The 20,440-nt window shown below is 44.2% G+C and overlaps 1 protein-coding gene across 1 annotated transcript in view; it reads left to right on the plus strand.

Annotated features, from left to right (window-relative positions):
- The window catches only part of LOC124001408 (protein Daple-like), a 76,834-nt gene extending 57,527 nt beyond the window's left edge, over positions 1 to 19,307 (plus strand). Inside the window, exons 22-32 of the mRNA XM_046308149.1 lie at positions 1,444 to 1,721; positions 6,132 to 6,275; positions 6,669 to 6,855; positions 6,964 to 7,109; positions 7,225 to 7,314; positions 7,587 to 7,866; positions 9,855 to 10,236; positions 12,275 to 12,349; positions 12,479 to 12,547; positions 12,803 to 13,050; positions 15,892 to 19,307. Of these exons, the coding sequence (XP_046164105.1) occupies positions 1,444 to 1,721; positions 6,132 to 6,275; positions 6,669 to 6,855; positions 6,964 to 7,109; positions 7,225 to 7,314; positions 7,587 to 7,866; positions 9,855 to 10,236; positions 12,275 to 12,349; positions 12,479 to 12,547; positions 12,803 to 13,050; positions 15,892 to 16,899 (2,907 nt within the window). The 3' untranslated portion in view covers positions 16,900 to 19,307. The remainder of the gene's footprint in view (positions 1 to 1,443; positions 1,722 to 6,131; positions 6,276 to 6,668; positions 6,856 to 6,963; positions 7,110 to 7,224; positions 7,315 to 7,586; positions 7,867 to 9,854; positions 10,237 to 12,274; positions 12,350 to 12,478; positions 12,548 to 12,802; positions 13,051 to 15,891) is intronic.
- Positions 19,308 to 20,440: the final 1,133 nt, after the last annotated feature.

Consider the following 20,440-nt stretch of genomic DNA (forward strand, 5'->3'; position numbering starts at 1 on the left):
GGTGTTGTTATTATTATGATCATAAGTAATGTCATTATCATTAGTAGGCTTAGTATAGCAGCCATGTATAACCACCATTTTGAGATTCAGGCATAAAAGCACATCTGTTTTACTTTGGCCTATATTTAAATACTTTTTTAGGCTACTGTATCAATCAATTGTTCATGTCATCACACAGCATTCACGATTTGAAATGCAGTCAAGCATTTTAGTTGTAAAAAAAATATATAAAATGAAGCAAGCCTTGAATAATTACCTTAAACAATAAATAAACCGCTGTAATATTTGGTCTCACCTGTGCCGGCAGAAAGGCGAAGACCGACCCTGTCTATAGGTCAGGCCCTATTCGGACAGTATTAGTTTTACTGGGGAGGTCGGGGAAATGTGGCGTTTTGTGCTCAGGCACATAATTACATCTGTAATATTAGTCTTGGCCATGTCAGTCATTTTTACATTGCAGGAGAGTAACAATTCCAGCCAGGATAACATACTGTTTTTTTGGCAAACTCCAAGGTCCTCTGATAATTCTAGTCCCGTGCAAAATTGACATCCCTGTGTTTTGAGGGAAATGTCTGCGTTTTGACCTTCATAACTGTGTAAATGTATATAAAATGAAATTACAGGGGGCAGTTTGGGGGAAAAAATGATCCCATCCAAATCGTCCTCTGGAATAACAGGCATTCTGGAGTAATAATGACATTACATAACCAACGTTCTCTAGTAATACTTGTCCTGTGCGAACAGGTCTTTGCTCATGTGCATGCGATGCATACATGTGTCACGTAAAGAGAGCAAAGGTTGAGGGAATGAGGTTTTTCCTAAACAAATGATGGATTCCGGTAACAGATCTTTTCAGTCAGAAATGGCTGTAATTATGTTGCAGTTTCAGCAACACAGACCGCTCGATAAACACTTTGATGTTCTGTTGTAGACGATGCAGCCGGGAGGAGAGACAGACAACGGGTGCTTAGTCAGTCACTCGCTGTCTTTTTTGTTGTTAACACAGAGCGGCAAGTCTGAGTCTGCCCCGGCACAATCAAATCAATTGCTGGTCAGACTCCCTCTAGTCATTTCTGTGTCCTAATTATTTAATCAGACTGTGTGCTTAAAGCATCAGACAAGCTAATATAGTTGATTTGATTAAAACACATAGGATGTGTCAACATGGAAAAATACACATTTAAAAATGTCTACTAATTGATTGGTTTAAAGAACAGACAACTCTTTTTTTTGTCTGTCAGCCCTACACATGTGCCATGGAAAAAATATATGTATATTTGTGACCTCAACAACAAAAATTCCTCTGTCGACCAACAGCCTATCGACCAAACAATCGACCAATTGACTAAATGGGGTCAGCCCTAATTCCTAGTTAGACTAGCTGTGTCAGTTGTTGCCAACATATAGATGTTGTAAAATGAAAGAAATGTCTCCCTCTTTTAGGTGGAGAACTCCACCCTCAACTCCCAGAGTGCATCTCTCATGGCCCAGAATGCTGTGCTACAGGGCCAGGTGGGGGCGCTGGAGAGCGAGTCAGAGGCGTGGCAGCGGCAGCGGGAGGAGGCGCGGGTGGGTAGGGAGAGCGTGCTGCAGGATCACGAGCGCCTGCTGAGTGTGCATGAGAGACAGGCAGCGGAGTACGAGCAGCTCATCGCCCAACACGCCACCCTGAAGGGCAACCAGAGAGCTCTGGAGCAAGAGCACCGCACACTGGAGAACAAGTGGGTAACACACATGGGGCACACGCACAGGGGTTACACAAACCACCTGGCACACACACACCAAGTGGTAATACCCTAAGGCAGGGCTATTCAACTATATTTTTACTGGGGACATGTGTAAAAATGTTTTTTAAGTTCATTGCAGGGGTGCTGGATATTTTCCACATTATTCTTCAGAAGAACTGACTCGCTCTCCAGCACAACCGCCAATAAATCACTTTTCTTAAAATGGAATGTTGCTTAAAGTAATTATGAAAGAAGTGGAGTGCACTCAACTTGTGTGAGTCAAAGTGCAACCAAAACAATTTAGCATCGTTGAAAAGGCTCAACGCTATTAAAATCACACCACCATTTCCTGGTTGCTAAAATTAGAATAGTTTGCCTAATTTCAGTTTGACAAAACAAGCAAGTATATTGTAGTTATTGTAATCAAATCACATTTTATTTGTCACATGCCAAATACAACAGGTGCCGAATACAACATGCTTACTTACAAGCCCTAAAATAACAATAAGGCTATTTCTATGTGAATTTGGTCAGGTTGCCCAAAAAGTTACATATTGCGTCTTTAAAAGAAATTAGGTATTTTTTTAAATCGTCTGAAAACTAGGCATCTCAATAAATGACAATCAGCTAATGCCAAATTCCAGTCTGAAGGAGGTATGCTTTGAATTAATTTCCCTCAGTCATTAGGTGTGTTTTTTTGTCACACACAATGAGTCCTTGTGAGTATCAGAGAGGGAAACAGGAGGCATGTACTTGTTCCTTGGTCTTAACTTTCAGGAATGGGGTCATAATATTTTGTGGCTTAAACGCTAGAGCCAAATTCATAGGAAAAAAAAAATCAACATGGCGCTAGAAATCACACTATAGACAACCACCATAGTACTTGTCATCTTGACTGGGATTTTTTTACGGACCTTTTATTAATGTTCAGAAATCATCAAAGGGCGCGGGATAAATAAAGTGACTATGGCCACACATACATGTCATAATCCACAGGTTCACTCACTCACTCACTCACTCACTCACTCACTCACTCACTCACTCACTCACTCACTCACCAAGTGATTGAACACACATGGAAGAGTCCGCAATGGGTCATACACACCAAGCGGTCAACTACCATGGTCACAAGTACACTCACCAAGATGTTACACTGAGAAGGTGTAATATAAAAAGGTCAGATTCGTTTAAAATAAATGTATATCATTATTATTATTATTATTACAGAGTGGTCAGTCTGCGTAAAATATAAATTGTTTACATGTCATCAAAAGAACTGTGTTAATATATTTCTCTGAAGTAAATTTTCCAATAACAGACTTCCTCATTTGATAAGACACATATAAACAGCCATAGGCTAGTGAAAGTATGTCCTTCCAGACTGGCTTGGCACTGGGACATTGAGAGACCGCCCTAAGGAAGTGACCTAGGGGATGTGTTGCGTACCCTTCCTGCCTCTCCCCTGCTCTCTCCTGACCACTCCATGCCACGGGGCTGGAACAGTACAGCAGTAACCGACTGGGTGTGATGTCACTCAGACACCCTGGCTGGAGCTGGGAGAAACTGCTGACATATTTGTACTTGGTTAGATTATGTACGTATATCTCATAGGGCTGAGCGGTATACCTTATTTTATGACATGTATTGATGCAGGGACCATTTTGTTTTTTACTTCATACCAGTATTTTAATGTTTGGTTTGTTTTAAATGTGATATGCCATCTGTAATGTTAATGTTTACTTTACTTCGCTACTTGAGTCATCTCTGTCCACTCTCTCTCCGTGCCACTTTTCACACAGACCTAGCCACGCCCCCTGCCACTCAAGGAGCTCATTGGATGTTCCTCAACCACGAGACGCTTTCGTTCAGTCTGTATGGTCAATGCAGCACACGCAACAATGTTGATGACACCGATGCTGTTTTCACTTTGCTTCTTAATATAAACCCACCAGCGTTCTTAATATAAACCCACCAGCGTTCTATAATCACACTATTAGTTTTTGCTTCTTACATCAGCAAACAGTTTGTCTTTTCTTAGCAAGTTGCCCTAAGTCTTGAGATGCTAATTGTTAGCCGCTAATGTTAATAGCTAGCTAATAAATGTACTGAGCAAGAGAACGTAACTAGCTAATACAGCCTGATAATACCAGTGATGGTGTAGACTTAAATCAGCATGTTGTTTGTGCAACATTATCTTCTAAATCAAAGAGGAATATGCCAAGCAAAAATATGTTAACTACATGAAGTAGCTAAGAGAGACCATGCAATGTAGCCAAAGCTTAAAGGGTCCCCTATAGGAAACGCATATCAACACTTTAGTTCCTACCCTGTCACAATAACTCTTTCCTGACATTTTAATTCGTTGTCATCTCAAACACTGTTCTATTCTAACTATTGAATTAGAATAGTCATTCCTATTCCCATGATTCCAACAGTTTTGCTCTAATTCGCAAGTTAAATCGCAATTGCAACATTTGGGTAAAAATAAATCCTAGATTATTTGCCTGTAGTGTGCATCCCTACGCGGCCGTGTGGAAATTCTCAATTGAGCAGTGGTGTAAAGTACTTAAGTAAAAATACTTTTGGTTACTACTTAAGTCCATTTTTTGGTATCTGTACTTTACTATTTTATATTTTTGAAAACTTTTGCTTCACTACATTCCTAAAGAAAATACTGTACTTTTTACTCCATAGATTTTCCCTGACACCTAAAAGTACTCGTTACATTTTGAATGCTTAGCAGGACAGGAAAATGGTCCAATTCACACACTTGCCAAGAGAACATCTCTGGTTATCTATTGCCTCTGATCTGGAGGACTCACGAAACATAAATGCTTTGTTTGTAAATTGTGTTGGAGTGTGCCCCTGGCTATCCGATAATATATATTTTTTAAATGGTGCCATCTGGTTTGCGTAATATAAGTCATTTGAAATTATTTGTACTTTTATACTTAAATTTATACTTAAAATACTGTGATAATATTTTGGACATATCGCCCAGCCCTAATATCGCATACACACAGACATGAGAACCCACACACTGTCCTGTACTGGAAAAATGGTCCTATTGGGAAGCTTACTATCACATCAGTCTAAATGGAGTAATGTGAGATGTAACGTGGCTGAGCTGGCTAACTAAAAATCTCTCCTTATCTACTTTTTTAAATAATGGAGCAGGGGCCCGGGGTTGAGGCCCAGGGATTAGAGTCTGCCTGCTGTGCCGTCAAGGACCTAATCAGCCTGAATATCAGATGGTCCATATACGCTTCAAAGGCCTGGGTTGTGTTCATTAGGGTACACCGTAGAAAAACATTTTGAAAATGTTTTTCAACACAACTAAAATGAGGTTCTAATTGGACAGGCTGAGGTAGTCCCTCCCTTTTCCAGTCAGTTTCTTTAATTTTTTGGAAATTATGAAAGAATCAAGACAAACCTGATGGGATTGCTTTGATCTGTGATCTTAGCAGCTCTTTGAACACACCACCACATATATCATGGATGCTCAATACTTCATGACTTTTCCATCCAGCTCTTGTCGGACCCAGTATCGATATTGTTATTTCGGTGGTAATAGGAATCTATATGGGATGGGATTGCCATGGCCTATTTTTTTATTATTTTTTTAGATGTACCACAATACAAAACCTGGGTAGAGATAATTAGGCACCATACAGTGCCTTGCAAAAGTATTCAGACCCCTTGGATTTTCCCCCACATTTTGTTACAGAGTGGGATTAAAATGTATTTGTCATTTAACTGCCTCCTTATTTTCAAACATGGTGGTGGCTGCATCATGGTACGAGTGTGCTTCACATAAGCAAATACTGAGGAGTTTTTCAGAATTAAAAGAAAAGGGATAGTGCTAAGCATAGGAAAATCCTGGAGCAAAACCTGCTTTACACCAGACACTGGGAGAGGACACATTTCAGCAGTACAATAACCTTCAATACATGGCCACATCAACACTTGAGTTGCTTACCAAGAAGACTGAATGTTCCTAAATGGCCAAGTTACACTTTTGACTTAAATTTGCTTGAAATACTATAGAAATTACTGTCATGATCCCCAACATCTTGAAGAATTTTCCAAATATTTCACAATCCAGGTGAGCAAAGCTCTAGAGAATTACCCAAGAAGACTCACTGCTGGAATTGCTGCCAAAGGTGTTTCTAACATGTATGGACTCAGAGAGCTGAATATTTATGCAATGACTATTTTATTTATGCAAATGTTCTTCCACTGTGACAATAGCGTATAGATTGTTGACAAAAAATGACAATTCAATCCATTTTAACCCAAAATAAAAATGAAATCCAAGGGGTCGGAATACTTTGACCTCCGAGGAGAAATTGTCTTTTAACCTAGTCTTTGTTTCTGTTTTTCTGTCTGGGTCTCTGTGTGCAGGTACATAGTGCTCCTGAAGCAGAAAGATGCCATGGAGGCGCTGGAGTCCACCCTCCAGAAGGAGAGGGAGAGTCTAGGAGAGGAGATCCACAAAAATGCCCTGATCCTGGGGGAGAACCAGAGCCTGAGGGGGGAAGTGGACAGGTGAGCTCAGTCAGCACAGCAGCACCTGAATACAGTACCAACAACCTACTCCAGCTTTTCAAAGCACCACATAGAGAACAGCCCAAGAACAGCCTGACCCTGGCACCCTCTGGTGGTTACATTACTGTAATGGCTGTTTCTAACTATCTTTCTCCAGCTACACACACTTGGCCATGTTTTTTTTAAACACTACAGTTAGATTAAACTGGCTTTTGTTGCCAAGTTGGCAGAAAAAACAAGTATGGCTAAACTCACCTCAACAAAAATCTAACAAAATTAACTAACTACAACACTGACTAGCTGACCATACAATTGGTATTTTGAAGATTAATTTGTTTTGCAAAGCACCAGGAACTCATGTCTCTCCATACGGTCTCTCCACACCCCCTGAAGGTTGACCCAGACACATACCCAGCTACGTGCGGAGTATGATGGGCTGCAGGTGCAGACCAAGGAGCTGAAGACTAGTCTGAATGGAGCTCAGCTGGAGGTGAACCGCTGGCAGGCCAGATATGACTCAATGAAGGAGCAGCACCAGGGCCTGGACATCTCCATGACCAAGCTGGACAACCACTGTGAGGTACAGAGACGACTGAAAGACCACACCGGGACCTCAATGAGCTACTGCACAAGGGACAGTCTATGTGTAAGATAAAACAGCTCATCTCTATTGTGTGTTCTGTCCCAGTTGCTGACGCGTCTGAAGGGGAACCTGGAGGAGGAGAACCACCACCTGCTGAGTCAGATCCAGATGTTGAGCCAACAGAACCAGACCCTTCTGGAGAGAACCATGGAGAGCAAGGAGCTCTACCACGAAGAGCAAAAACAGTACATGTGAGTAGGGTGTGTGTGTGTGTGTGCACGTGTGGGTATATAGAGGGAGATATTTTCTACTGGAATTTGATTTGTTTAATGCCATAAATAAATCGAACAAATCCTGTGTTTCCAGTGACAAGTTGAACTCACTCCGGAGGCAGAAGGAGAAGCTGGAGGAGAAGATCATGGACCAGTACAAGTTCTATGATCCAACCCCTAAAAAGTAAGTTTTGTTACAGTTTGACTTGCTTATCTAAGTCAATGAAATAGGATGACAAATGGATGCATTTAGCAAGCCCTAGGTCCCTGAGTTGTTCCTGGTCAGGTCACATGGTCCGTAAACCCTCCTGACCCTAGCTATGCCACTTGTGGAGAGCATACTTTGTGGGCCCTAGAGCGTATATAGACAGGAAAGAAATATGACGCAAGTGAAGATGACCTATGGCCTGAGGATAGATGGATGTCTGAGTGAAACTGTGATTTCCTGTCTGTCAGGAAGAACCACTGGGCCGGGGCAAAGGCCTTGGCCAAACTCATCAAACCCAAGAACAGACAGGACAGCTCGAGGGAGAGGGTGCGGAGCGCCCCAGACATCCCCCTGCCTGAACCTCCCACCCTGGACTTCCCTGACATACCTCCCCCCCCCTACCTCCCCCTCCTCTACCCCCCCGCCAGTCCCGCCTCAGCCTGGACTCTGTGGGGAACCACTCTCAGGAGGAGAACCACCACGGACAGGGGCACTCCCCTACCCTCACCCCCACCCACTCCAGCAGAGGTAAGACTGACACGAGGGGTGGGGGGTGGGTTGGGGAACTAAAGGGAAATGCAGTGTATTTTCGTCTACTCATCCAGGATTGTTCTTAACTGAATAGGAAAAGGTGTCAAGGCCATACAGTTCTATTTACCACAAGAGGGAGCTCTAGCTACACACAATCTCACATTTCCTCCCCCCTCCAACTCATCTTGCATGTTCTTCATTATCTACTACTTCATTGAGGATCTATTGCATGCCTAAACATTTTAATACTTTAACTCTTCATCTTCTCTGATGGACTATTTTGGACTCTGTTCATTAATACAATGCATGTAGTTAACTACTTTCTTTCACTCACTCATCTCTCTTTCTCCCCCTTCTCTTTGTCATTGTGTGTATAACATAATCCCCTATCATTCAGCACCCCCAGCCCTGCCAGCGGTACTCCCCGTCACAGCAGCCAAGCGGTTTGGTTTTCTGAGGAGTAAGAGCCAGGAGAAAATGAAGGTTCCCAAGACTCCCCTCTCACGGCATTCTCTCTCTAGACAACTTCGCTTCTGGTCCTCCTCTGACATCTCCACCTGTACCACCGAGCCTCTCTTGCCCATCATTGGACAGTTCTAATACCACCACCATCTTTGTCATCTTCATGTTCACCCCCCCCCTTTTTTTATCTGCAACATCTTAGCTTTTTGGCCCTCTGTCATAATTTACTTACAGAAAACTGACCTCTTAATGCACACGTTCCTCCCATCACAACATACACGATCACACATACCAACACACACAAACTGAACTCTGAACTGAACCTTTTGAGGCCTCTAGCCTCATACCCTGCACACTCCACTCTGGACTCTGGTTTGACCCTGCAGTAAGTAGCCCTGTTTTGGATTAGAGCCCTCCCCTACTTCAGCCAGCCCTTACTGCAGCCAGCAGCTTTGCCTCTCTCTGTGAAAATGAGATCTGTGTGTCTGTCAACTGATGTTTAATCATGTAAAGTGGGCAACTGAAGAGTGATGACACCAGCCCAATGAAGGCAATTACTCTGTCTGCTGTGTCTCTTAGTCTGGCAGCTGGTATAAATCTCATGTTGCACATGGCTGGAGGGGTGATGAGAGGAGAACTTTTACAGGGGCAATCTGCAATATTTACTGCTGTTTAAAGAGTTGTGCTTTTAATCCCAGTGCAAAGAAAATGCGACATTGGGGAGTGATGTGTGCACATGCTGTCTGTGCTGCGTTGTGTTAGCCTGTGTCACGTTGCTGATAATACGAATGCCTCCAGCTAGCATCACACTCTGACTCTCCTTGTCAAACGCGCACCACAGTCTAACATTATCCTATCCTTTATTCCATATCCTGTACTCTTATCTGTCTGTCACTCTCTGCCATGCGTTTTAGCCTCACTCTCTGTCCACCTCGTTTCCCTCCACACCATTCGTGTTATCCCTTTGCAAAAATACAGAATAGCTGTTCTATTGGATCTATTGATGTCTGAGACTACTAACACTGATGTTTGCATGAATGACCAATCCAATGCTGGACTGAGAGAGGGAGCAGGGAACGCAGTAAGACTTAAGGTTTAGAACCAGACCCTGCCAGAGCCAGTAGCCTACCAGACACCCTGCTGTCTGAGACACCACTGTCTTGTAGGCTACCCACACACTCTGTCTCTCTCACTTTCTTCATTTCTTGAGAGTTAGAATCAGACAGGAAACTGCCAAAGCCTTCACTTCCTATAGAATAGTACAACTGCCAGTGTTCTATTCTGTCTCAGCAGTCCAGGGTTCAGTCTGACTTACTATAAAGGGATTTAGCTTTTTATTCTTTGGTGAAAAAAAAGACTGATCAGATAGAAACATTTGTAGGTCCAAAATGCATCTAAAAACCATTGATGTGCGTACAGTATCTTGCCATTTGGAAAGTGGTCTGACTGAAGAAATGCTAGTTGAGACTATTGTATATCATTGTGCACTGTAGCAAATGGAGTCAACTTGTGTCCTTTGAAAGCTTTTGCTGACCCTTACGCTTCACTGCTCTAGCACGCACTTGTCTACCTGCCCTAACTGTCCACTGTCCAGCAGCCTCCAGCTCACCTGCCTCTGCTGTGTGGAGAATGGGGTTGTTTGTTTGGACGGATGTGGTACCATCATAGATACTAACTGCTCTGTTATTGTTCCCCTAGCACTAAACGACAGTGGAGTGTCCCGAGGCAGGGAGCTGTACCGAATTCCAGGGGGTAGCAGTGAGAGTGTCAATGGCACAGAAGAGCTCTACGCCAGAAGAAGAGGTGTGGAGCTAGGGGGTGCTGCTCACTCCACCCTCGCCAACCACACCTCCACTTCAGGCCTGACGCCCAACTCGAGCTCCAGGCCTGGTCGCAGACCCAAAGGTACGGTAGGCCCCAATGCCCATTTACTGACTAGCTGCCACCTTCACTGTTAAGATGTCATGATGTAGTGTAGATCTGCAGTATGTTCTTTCTATGAAACTACACGTTTGCTTTGTCTCTTCTTAAAGTCAGTAATTAAGTTTCCATTCACAGTTAAGTAAAGTCATTCCGTTAAATCAAGACTGATGTGATGGAAACACGATGTCTGTACAATGTCATAAATGTTGACAGACAATTTGTTTGTTTGACATGGTGTGATGTTTTTGAGTCTGTAAAATGTATTATGCGGTGGAAAGTCCTTTATGCCCACGATATGGAGTCACGTGATGATATGCTATGTTGTACTACCACAACAATGTGGAAAAACGTTGCGTTTGTAGGCAGATTAAATAAGTTCAACTTCATGTTGGTTAACTGATGGATGGTGATGAGCTTGATGCAAATTTACAATAAATATCAAGGGTATTATCTGAATGCTGGTGACATGATGATCGACGCTTGGCTGCGAATGATCAAATGCATAATATTGCTCTTATCCATATCTCTTCATAACCTGTCCCGTTGACTTTTTTAGCGACCTGTTGTCTAGAGAGAATGTCCCAAAACCAGATGGGGCAAGCTTGCAATTTATAGCAACCGTTTTTGTGACAAAGCCATCGGTAGAGTTTAAAATGTGATGGAACCCCATTCAATCAATCAAATGTGTTCATAAAAGCCCTTTTTACGTCACCAGTTGTCACAAAGTGCTTATACAGAAACCCAGCCTAATACCCCAAAGAGTGAGCTATGCAGATGTAGAAGCATGGTGGCGAGGAAAAACTCATTAAAAAGGCAGGAACCTAGGAAGAAACCTAGAGGAACTAGGCTCTGAGGGGTGGCCAGTCCTCTTCTGGCTGTGCCTGGTGGAGATTATAAGCGTACATGACCATTAAGGCCAGATCGTTCTTCAAGATGTTCAAACGTTCATAGATGACCAGCAGGGTCAAATAATAATCAGTGGTTGTAGAGGTTGCAACAGGTCAGAAGTTAATGTCAGTTGGCTTTTCATAGCCAAGCATTCATTGAGTGTGAGACAGCAAGTGCGGTAGAGAGGGTCGAAACGACATTGAACTTCTGCTTTAAATTCGGTGCATGAACACTTCGGCGGTGAAGTGATTTTTTTTATGTGCACTGCGTTATTACACACAGCATTTTATCCACAAGAAATCAGTTTGATGGACGCGTACCTCCAGTGAGAGAACATGCATTTTTTTATGCAGGTTTTAGAATATTTGCATGAAAATCTGTCGCCAATTGGATGGAAACCTATAGTGTTCCAGAATAACACCAAACGGGTGACTTAAATCCCTAATCTCCCAGAGCGCAGTGCTGAAAATTGACACGTCACTTAGTCTACCAAGAGGTCAGTTATCAGTGTTTTGGAATAATTCTGCCATCCTTTGTCAATAATCACAGTCGGAACATTTGTTTACTTTCCTTGGACCACAAGGTTTCAATCTCAGAACTTTGTCCCATCAACTGGAGAATAGTTACACAAACACTTACAGGAAGCAGCCTTGTGGCTCAAGGAGACATCATCGTACAGAGCCAGTTGTTACATTATGTTAATCAGTAGCAACATTTTAATTCAGTATGTAGAAGTGTGAAGTGGATTATCTATAGTTGATCTACTGTGTATAAACATGGGGTTTTCCTACATCTTAGAAATATCCCCTTAATCATCCTTAAACACTACTGCCCTTTTAGTGTGCACAGTTTTAATTGTAAAGTGGGACAGTATCAGCATGTGTGGTTACCTGTCTGTTGGGACAAATGACTCGTAACACGCATAATAATAATAATAATAATAATATATGCCATTTAGCAGACGCTTTTATACCTTCAGTCTGTGTGCATACAATATGGGTGGTCCCGGGATTGAACCCACTACCCTGGCGTTACAAGCGCCATGCTCTACCAACTGAGCTACAGAACCTTCATCCGTATCAATATGTGTGATGACGTGGCGGAGTAATTCACTTCCCTCTGTGCTCTGCAGGTTTTATCCACGAGGACGACCCTCGGGTTCACTCCCCCGACGCCCTGTTTGGGAGCAGTATCCATGGAAACGCAGGTAAAAGACCAGGCTGATCAATACAAGTTCAGACGGCTGCTGGACCCTTGGGCTCCCTTTCACTCTCTGTCCCGCTCTCTGTTTCATTCTTTCTTGCTCTCTTTCCCGCCTCTGTCTCTTTCTCTGCAGGTTATCGACCAGGCTCTGCTGAGCTCAGCCGCAACACCTCCAGCAGCAACTCCCCTGTTAACTGCAAAGGTACAACCAACATTATGCCTATCTGCAAACCCTGCAAATTACTTCAATAGATGCCATTTTATATTTAACTGATTTCTATACCAGATTTGTCATTATATTGGGCATGTCTCAGGGCCATTGTTTTAGCCTGCTTTCTAGTACTATCCCCCACTGTGGATTTAAGTCGTTTTCAGCGTTTAGTTGACTAAAAAGCAATACTGTATCTCTTATCCTGATTGTTTATCTTTACCTCTCTACCTCCCTCTGTCCATCTAGATTCCCTGGAGCGCCTGCAGAGCCGTTCTGCCAGCCTGTCCAGTGATGACGTAGTGGGCGTTAGTCACGACGTCTCCCACTCCCTGTCTCTCCCCCGGAGCTCCACGGTTCCCTACGACGCCCATACACACACCCCGACCAAGAGGAGTGCACCCCGGCCGGGCCGCCACCGAACCTCCTCCCCTGGCAGCGATATGGTCACCTTGGAAGAGTTCCTGGAGGAGAGCAACACCCTCTCACCACCGACTGTAAGAATAGAGGGATAATGTGTCATAGGGAGATGGATGAATGGTTTGGGATGTGGATGTTTTCTCTATATACACACAATACCCCATAATGATGAAGTAAAACTGTTTTTTAAATGTTTTTTTTAATGTATAAAAAATAAACTGATTACATGTAGGTATTCAGACCCTTTTCTCAGTACTTTGTTGATTCTGTAATTGCTGCCTATATAAATAAATTTGATTTGATTCAGACCCTTTTCTCAGTACTTTGTTGATTCTGTAATTGCTGCCAAAGGTGCTTTGAGTCTTCTTGGGTGTGACGCTACAAGTTTGGCACACCTGTATTTGGGGAGTTTCTCCCATTCTTCTCTGCAGATCCTCTCAAGCACTGTCAGGTTGGATGAGGAGTGTTGCTGCACAGCTATGTTCAGGTCTCTCCAGAGATGGTAGATCGGGTACAAGTCCGGGCTGTGGCTGGGCCACTCAAGGACGTAGAGACTTGTCCCGAAGCCACTCCTGCATTGTCTTGGTTGTGTTCTTAGGGTCGTTGTCTGTTGGAAGATGAACCGTCACCCCAGTCTGACGTCCTGAATGGTCTGGAGCAGGTTTTTATCAAGGATCTCTCTGTACTTTGCTCCATTCATCTTTCCCTCGATCCTGACTGGTCTCCCAGTCCCTGCTGCTGAAAAACATCCCTACAGCATGATGCTGTTACCACCATGCTTCACTGTAGGGATGGTGCCAGGTTTCCTCCAGACATGATGCTTGGCATTCAGGCTAAAGATTTCAGTCAAACTGAGAGTCATTTAGGTTCCTTTTGGCAAACTCCAAGCGGGCGGTCGTGTTCCTTTACGGAGGAGTGGCTTCCACCTGGCCACTCTACTATAACGGCCTGATTGGTGGAGTGCTGAAGAGATGGTTGTCCCTCTGGAAATGTATTTTATCTCCACAGAGGAACTCTGGAGCACTGTCAGATTAACCATTGGGTTCTTGGTCACCTCCCTGACCAAGGCCCTTCTCTCCCAATTGCTCCATTTGGCTGGACGGCCAGCTCTATAGAGAGTCTTGGTGGTTCCAAACTTCTTCCATTTAAGAATGATGGCGGCCACCGTGTTCATGGGGACCTTCAATGCTGCAGACATTTTTTTGGTACCCTTCCCCAGATCTGTGCCTCTACACGTTCCTGCCTTGGAGCTCCACGGACAGTTCCTTCAACCTCATGGCTTGGTTTTGGCTCTGACATGCACTGTCAACTGTGGAACCTTATATAGACGGGTGTGTGTCTTTCCAAATCATGTCCAATCAATTGACTTGACCACAGGTGGACTCCAATCAAGTTGTAGAAACATCTCAAGAATGATCAATGGAAACAGGGATACATCTGAGCTCAGTTTCGAGTCTCATAAGCAAAGGGTCTGAATACTTATGTAAATAAGGTATTTCTGTTTTTTTTGTTTTATACATTTGCAAAGATAATCTAAAACCAGTTTTCGCTTTGTTATTATGGGGTGTTGTGTGTAGATTGATGAAACAAATACAGATATTTCATTGATTGTAGAAGAAGGCTGTAATGTTACAAAATGTGGAAAAAGTCAAGGGGCCTGAATAATTTCTGAATGCACTGTACATCAACCACTGTACGAACTTGCACGTTATATGCCATAAAGTGATGTATGGTGGTTTGGCATGGATGGACTCGTGGATATAGCTTCTAGTTTAATATGACACATTCTGAGTTAATTTTCCCAACCAGCTATAAGCATATAGTGTCATAGAGAAATGGATGAAAGGTTTGGGAAGGCGTTGTGGCTTCAATTGAAGTGATGCTACATAAAGCACAGCTTCCCTCTCTCCAGCCCCTCTGCAGGAGAACTCCTCTCCACCAACAGCTCCTCTGACTGAGGCTCTGTATTGGTACCACCAGGCCAGGGTGATGGATGGGTGGCACTGTTAGTTTCTGGTCATTCACCTCACTTGACAGGCTTTTGTAGATGAAATGTTAGGACGTGCACATCTACACACTCTCCATTCACCTCACTTCCTAACTCACACAGTAAATAAAATGGTCATCACTTAGCGGGCTTACTGTGGCAACAGGGGGGGGGTTCAACACCACACAATGTACATTTTTCTTTTTCTTTTTCGCCATGTCTCTTGTTCTCTTCCCACCTCTGTTTTAAAGAATGTAGAGATCAATCTGATTCTCACTTCCCTGACTAACCACCTAAATCAGTGTAAAATGTGTTAACACGCCTAAAGTGTTTGCCTACAAACCTGACTAAATGTGATTGAGATGTGTTCATGCCTAAACACACTCACATTTTACCTGCATCCCAAAGTGCTGTATCAATCAACATCTGAGCAGTGGTGTCACCTCCCATAGTCCCTCTGTTTTTAATGGTGCAGTAGGATGAGACCAAATCAATACTTCTCTTTGTTTATGAAGGCATTTCTTCTCCCTCATTAGATTAGCTTTGTTTTCTCATGTCGTTGGCTGTTAGCCTTGCGAGCAGCGGGCCGCTCTGCTTGTCTTTCCATTAATGTAATATCATTTATGTAGTGCTGCAGTGAGATGTGTATGGTCCCTGGTGTTGTAAACACATTCCCTAATGAATCTGCATCATAGAGGCATGGGCCATATTTCCAGGAATCTTTATACTGTTTAACAATAGACAATCTAAACAAGCACTTCACTGGATCAGTCCTGAGTCCCATGTTGTCTGTACAGTAGTCCAGGTAGTTGAACATGGACAATAATAGCTTTGGATGGATTCCCTCTGTGTGATAAGGGTTTGGTGTTGAAGTCTACTTCCTTGATTCATCTAAGTGCTGTGTGTCCGTCTCCCTCATCCCTCCCCTCAGGTGCAGACAGGCAGTCAGGAGGACCTGATGGAGGACTACTTCAGCAGAACAGGAGAGCGGGAGAGATCCACCTCCGGCCGGCCCGCTCTGAGAGATGGAGCAAAGACCCCAACCAGCTATGTCACGCCCACCGTGAAGAGAGACACAGACCTCCAACGGGCCGGCGAGGTGCCAGGCAGGAACTCTAAACCAGGCCAGAGCGTCAGGCCCATCGTCCGGCTCCCTGCGGGATCCACCTCCACACCCCAGTCCCAGACCCTACCCAACCGGGCCAGCAACGGGTTAGGGACAGGGGGGCGGCCCTCACCCCTTGGACCTCCTGCACCCCGTGGAGGTGGTCTGGGCAGCAGCAGTCTGTCTCGGACCTTCAGCCTGGCCTCTGCTGACCTGCTGCGCTCAAACGGTCCAGATAGCTACCGGACAGACAGGGAGGCAGGTTGCTCACCCAGCCAGAGTGGAGGTGGTGGAAGTGTGGACGGGGTGGTCAGGAGGCCTGGGGCTGGAGCCATGGCCAGGGAGCGCCCCCACTCTGCCAGGCTAGCAGGACCCTCGGACATAGACCCCCGCAGGCTGCCTCTGACTCCACCCAAAGAGGAACCACTCAGCCTGACCCTTCCCCAGCACCACTCCTCCTCCCTATCCTTGCAGCCCGAGCGATACGGAGGAAGAACAACACCAGGCTCCGCCCCCAGGAACAATGGACCCAGTACCGGACAACAACAGGGACGACCCAACCCCCAGCAGAATCAGCAGAACCATCGTGGGGAGGTTGCCATGGTGACGCCAGTTAGGGCAGTGCCGGCCCTGAGACTGGAGGAGGCACAGGAGGAAGAGGTGCAGCGCAGAGAGGCGCGGCTACAGGCGAACTCCCCGTTACTGAAGAAACCGGAGGTGGGAGGAGGAGGGGGGCTGAGCTGTGGCACAGGGGAGCCCCCCACGAGCACCCCTGCCTCCCCAGACCCCAATAATGACCCCCAGACTGTGTGGTATGAATATGGCTGTGTCTAGGAGCCGTTAGTGTAGTTACAGACCACAGCCCCAGTACTGTACAAACACTTCTTCCTGCTAAACCACAGGAGGTCTGGCCTGGTCTTGTCTGGCACTCTGGCTGGTCCTTACTGTACTGGATATATCCTTTATGATTCGGACTGTTTGAAACTTCCTAACTGTAATCTTTAATGGTGAAACCGCCAACAACAAAGAAGTTACTGCACACAACGAACACTGTTTTTCCCCTCAGACATCATTACACGCACGACAGGAGAGCAAAATATGTACTGCTTGTTTTTTTTTTTCCATGCTGCGCAACGTCTTCTCAGCTCGGCATCAAAAACAATAACGGTGTTGGTGTGGCGGCCAGTGGCGCTGTTTCCCCCTACTGCGGATTCTATCTTTAAAGCTTCATAAAGGAGATGCAGCCACACAGAGACCACCTCAATCAACACACAACAGGGGCCTGTACCCAGCTGGCAAAACATATGGTTGATTTGATTTGCATGACCAAGGGACCACCAGTATCGCAGTTACATTAGCACATGAATGTTTTGAGGAAGACAAAAGGCACTAGGGAGCGACGAATGTATTTTAATATTTTTCTATTGGACACCACTGATTCCCCTCAGCTCTCTGTGCATTGTATATACAACCTTGGCCTTGTCCAAGAAGTTATATTCTGAATCTGAAAAACAAACATTTTGGGGAAGGAGAAAAGAACCACTCCCAGAGTAATTGCATGGTAATTTCTGTCCTCCATCTTTAGGAGCTTAAGGACAGACAGTGTTTGATTGTCTCAACACAGCCTCAGAGTAACACATTACTGGAAAAAGGTCTGCTCCAACTTTGAACATACTGTTTTCTGTTGTGGCCTGTGGGTGACCAAACTATGGGCTTTGTGAAACTGGCTTGTGGGGAGCATGTAATTCATCCCATATCTGTCCTTGTGCACGCGAGGCAGGACGAGAAAGTAGTGAGAGAGCACCGCACTGACCAACTTCCGAAAAGAGAAAAAGCAGGGATTTTGTAGCAAGAGGGGATACTTTTTAAATGAAAGGAGTGAAGGAGGATTGAGAAAGTGATGGAGATGGAGCGAAAGCGAGTAAAAAAAAAAAAAAAATCTGGACAAAGATGGAAATGGTGACATGATGATTAAAACGGATGAAGATGAGAGTTAGAGATTGGTCAGGTTGAGAAATAAAACGGTGAAATATTTCATACTGTCCATGACTGAGCACCGTGAATGCCCCCAGAAACTAGTGTCTATACCAGAGCTCTCCAACCCTGTTCCCGGAGAGATACCCTCATGTAGTAGGTTTTCACTCCAACCCCAGTTGTAACTAACCTGATTCAGCTAATTATTAGAATCTGGTGCACTAGATTGGGGTTAAAGTGAAAACGTACAGGACGGTTGGAGAGCCCTGCTATATACAGTAGAACACTGTCAGTTTTGATGTTTTCTATATGCATATGTTGAATATTATTTTCCAAAATCATTCCAAAAAGCACTATACAATGAAGTAGATAATGAGTCTGAACACTGGATACATTTTTACTACAGAAAACGAGTACATTGTCGACCAAGGGGTAAGGGTTTGTCTTTCTCATTTTGAGTTCTTGATAGTGTTAAATGTACGTTTTTGTTTTTAGTGACTGTCTGCTTCCCAGCTATAAAATGGCAATAAGACTCAATGTATTTATGTTCCCCTCGATGATAAAACTACAGTTTATCTGCATGTTTTTTTCTTTTTTTTTCTCACCTAAATGTGTTTGTTGTGAAGTGAACAGTGTGTGTTTCATTGTAAGGGTGGTGGTGTTTGAATTGTGCACAACCTCATTAATTCAAAAAGTATCGATGCGTTTTCTGTATTCGTAAAAAGTCAAGTGGATAAAATTCTAATTAGACTCCTGTATTAGGTGGATGATTAGTCTGCCTGTTACAGTGTAACAATGCATCAGATGACTATATAGAGCATGACAATTGACCATATTTGGCACTTTTCTCTACTAAATCAAATTTCCCTTCCACAGCTGTTCTCTTCAGATTGATGAAAGGTTGGTATGGTTGGCATTCCCAAGAGAAATATCATCTGTTTTGCATTGAATCTCGTGTGTGTGTGTGTGCGCACACACACACCTATGCACAATATGTGTGCCATCACCATGTGTACAGGTGTCTAAGGTCTTGTCTAACTGGTGCACAGTTCCTGTGTGTAATGTACAGTAGGTTAGAGATTTGATTTTGATAATCATGACCAAACACTACTAAAAAATGACTGGAGTTCTAAAAGACCCACCTACCAACATGCACAGATACTGAAATGAAAATATTGCAAATGTTTTCATAGCTTAATGTAGATACATAGACCTTTTCTATCCAAAAACAATGGAAACCTTTTTTTAAATAAAGATTTGTAAAATGATGATTCTCCTGACTCACTTTTGTATATGTAGTGTAGCCCTACAGAGAATGTGGACACCCCCTGAAATTAGTGTATTTGCCTATTTTAGCCACACCTTTTTCTGACAGATGTAAAATTTAGCATACATGCAGTCTCCATAGACAAACATTGACAGTAGAATGGCCTTACTGAAGAGCTCAGTGACTTTCAACATGGCACTGTCATAGGATACAACCTTTCCAAGTCAGTTAGTCAAGCTTCTGCCCTGCTAGAGCTGCCCCGGTCAACTGTAAGAGCTGTTACTTTGAAGTGGAAAAGTCTAGGAGCAACAGTAGCTCCGTCGCCAAGTGGTAGGTCGCACAATCTCACATAACGGGATCAGCGAGTACTGAAGAACGTAAAAATCACCGGCCCTCTGTTGCAACACTCACTACAGAGTTCCAAACTGCCTTTGGAAGCAACGTTAGCACAATAACTGTTTGTCGGGAGCTTCATGAAATGGGTTTCCATGGCCAAGCAGCTGCACACAAGCCTAAGAATATCATGCACCATGTCAAGCATCTGCTGGAGTGGTGTAAAGCTCGCCGCCATTGGACTCTGGAGCAGTGGAAACGCGTTCTCTGGAGTGATGAATCACGCTTCACCATCTGGCAGTCCGACAGACAAATCTGGGATTGGCGGATGCCAGGAGAACACTACCTGCCTGAATGCATTGTGCCAACGTTAGGTGGAGGAGGAATAATGGTCTGGGGCTGTTTTTCATGGTATGGACCAGGCCCCTTAGTTCTAGTGAAGGGAAATCTTAACTCTACAGCATACACTGACATTCTAGACGCTTCTGTGCTTCCAACTTTGTGGCAACAGTTTGGGGAAAGCCCTTTCCTGTTTCAGCATGACAATGCCCCTGTGCATAAAGCGAGATCCATACATAAATGGCTTGTTGAGATTGATGTGGAAGAACTTGACAGGCCTGCACAGAGCCTTGACCTCAACCCCATCAAACACCGTTGGGATGAATTGGAATGTCGACTGCGAGCAAGGCCTAATCGCCCAACCTCAGTGCCCGACGTCATTAATGGTCTTGTGGCTAAATGGAAGCAAGTCCCCTCAGCAATGTTCATCTAGTGGAAAGCCTTCCAAGAGGAGTGGAGGCT

The sequence above is a fragment of the Oncorhynchus gorbuscha genome, linkage group LG17 (genome assembly GCF_021184085.1).
Source record: "Oncorhynchus gorbuscha isolate QuinsamMale2020 ecotype Even-year linkage group LG17, OgorEven_v1.0, whole genome shotgun sequence".
In the NCBI taxonomy this organism is placed as follows: domain Eukaryota; kingdom Metazoa; phylum Chordata; class Actinopteri; order Salmoniformes; family Salmonidae; genus Oncorhynchus; species Oncorhynchus gorbuscha.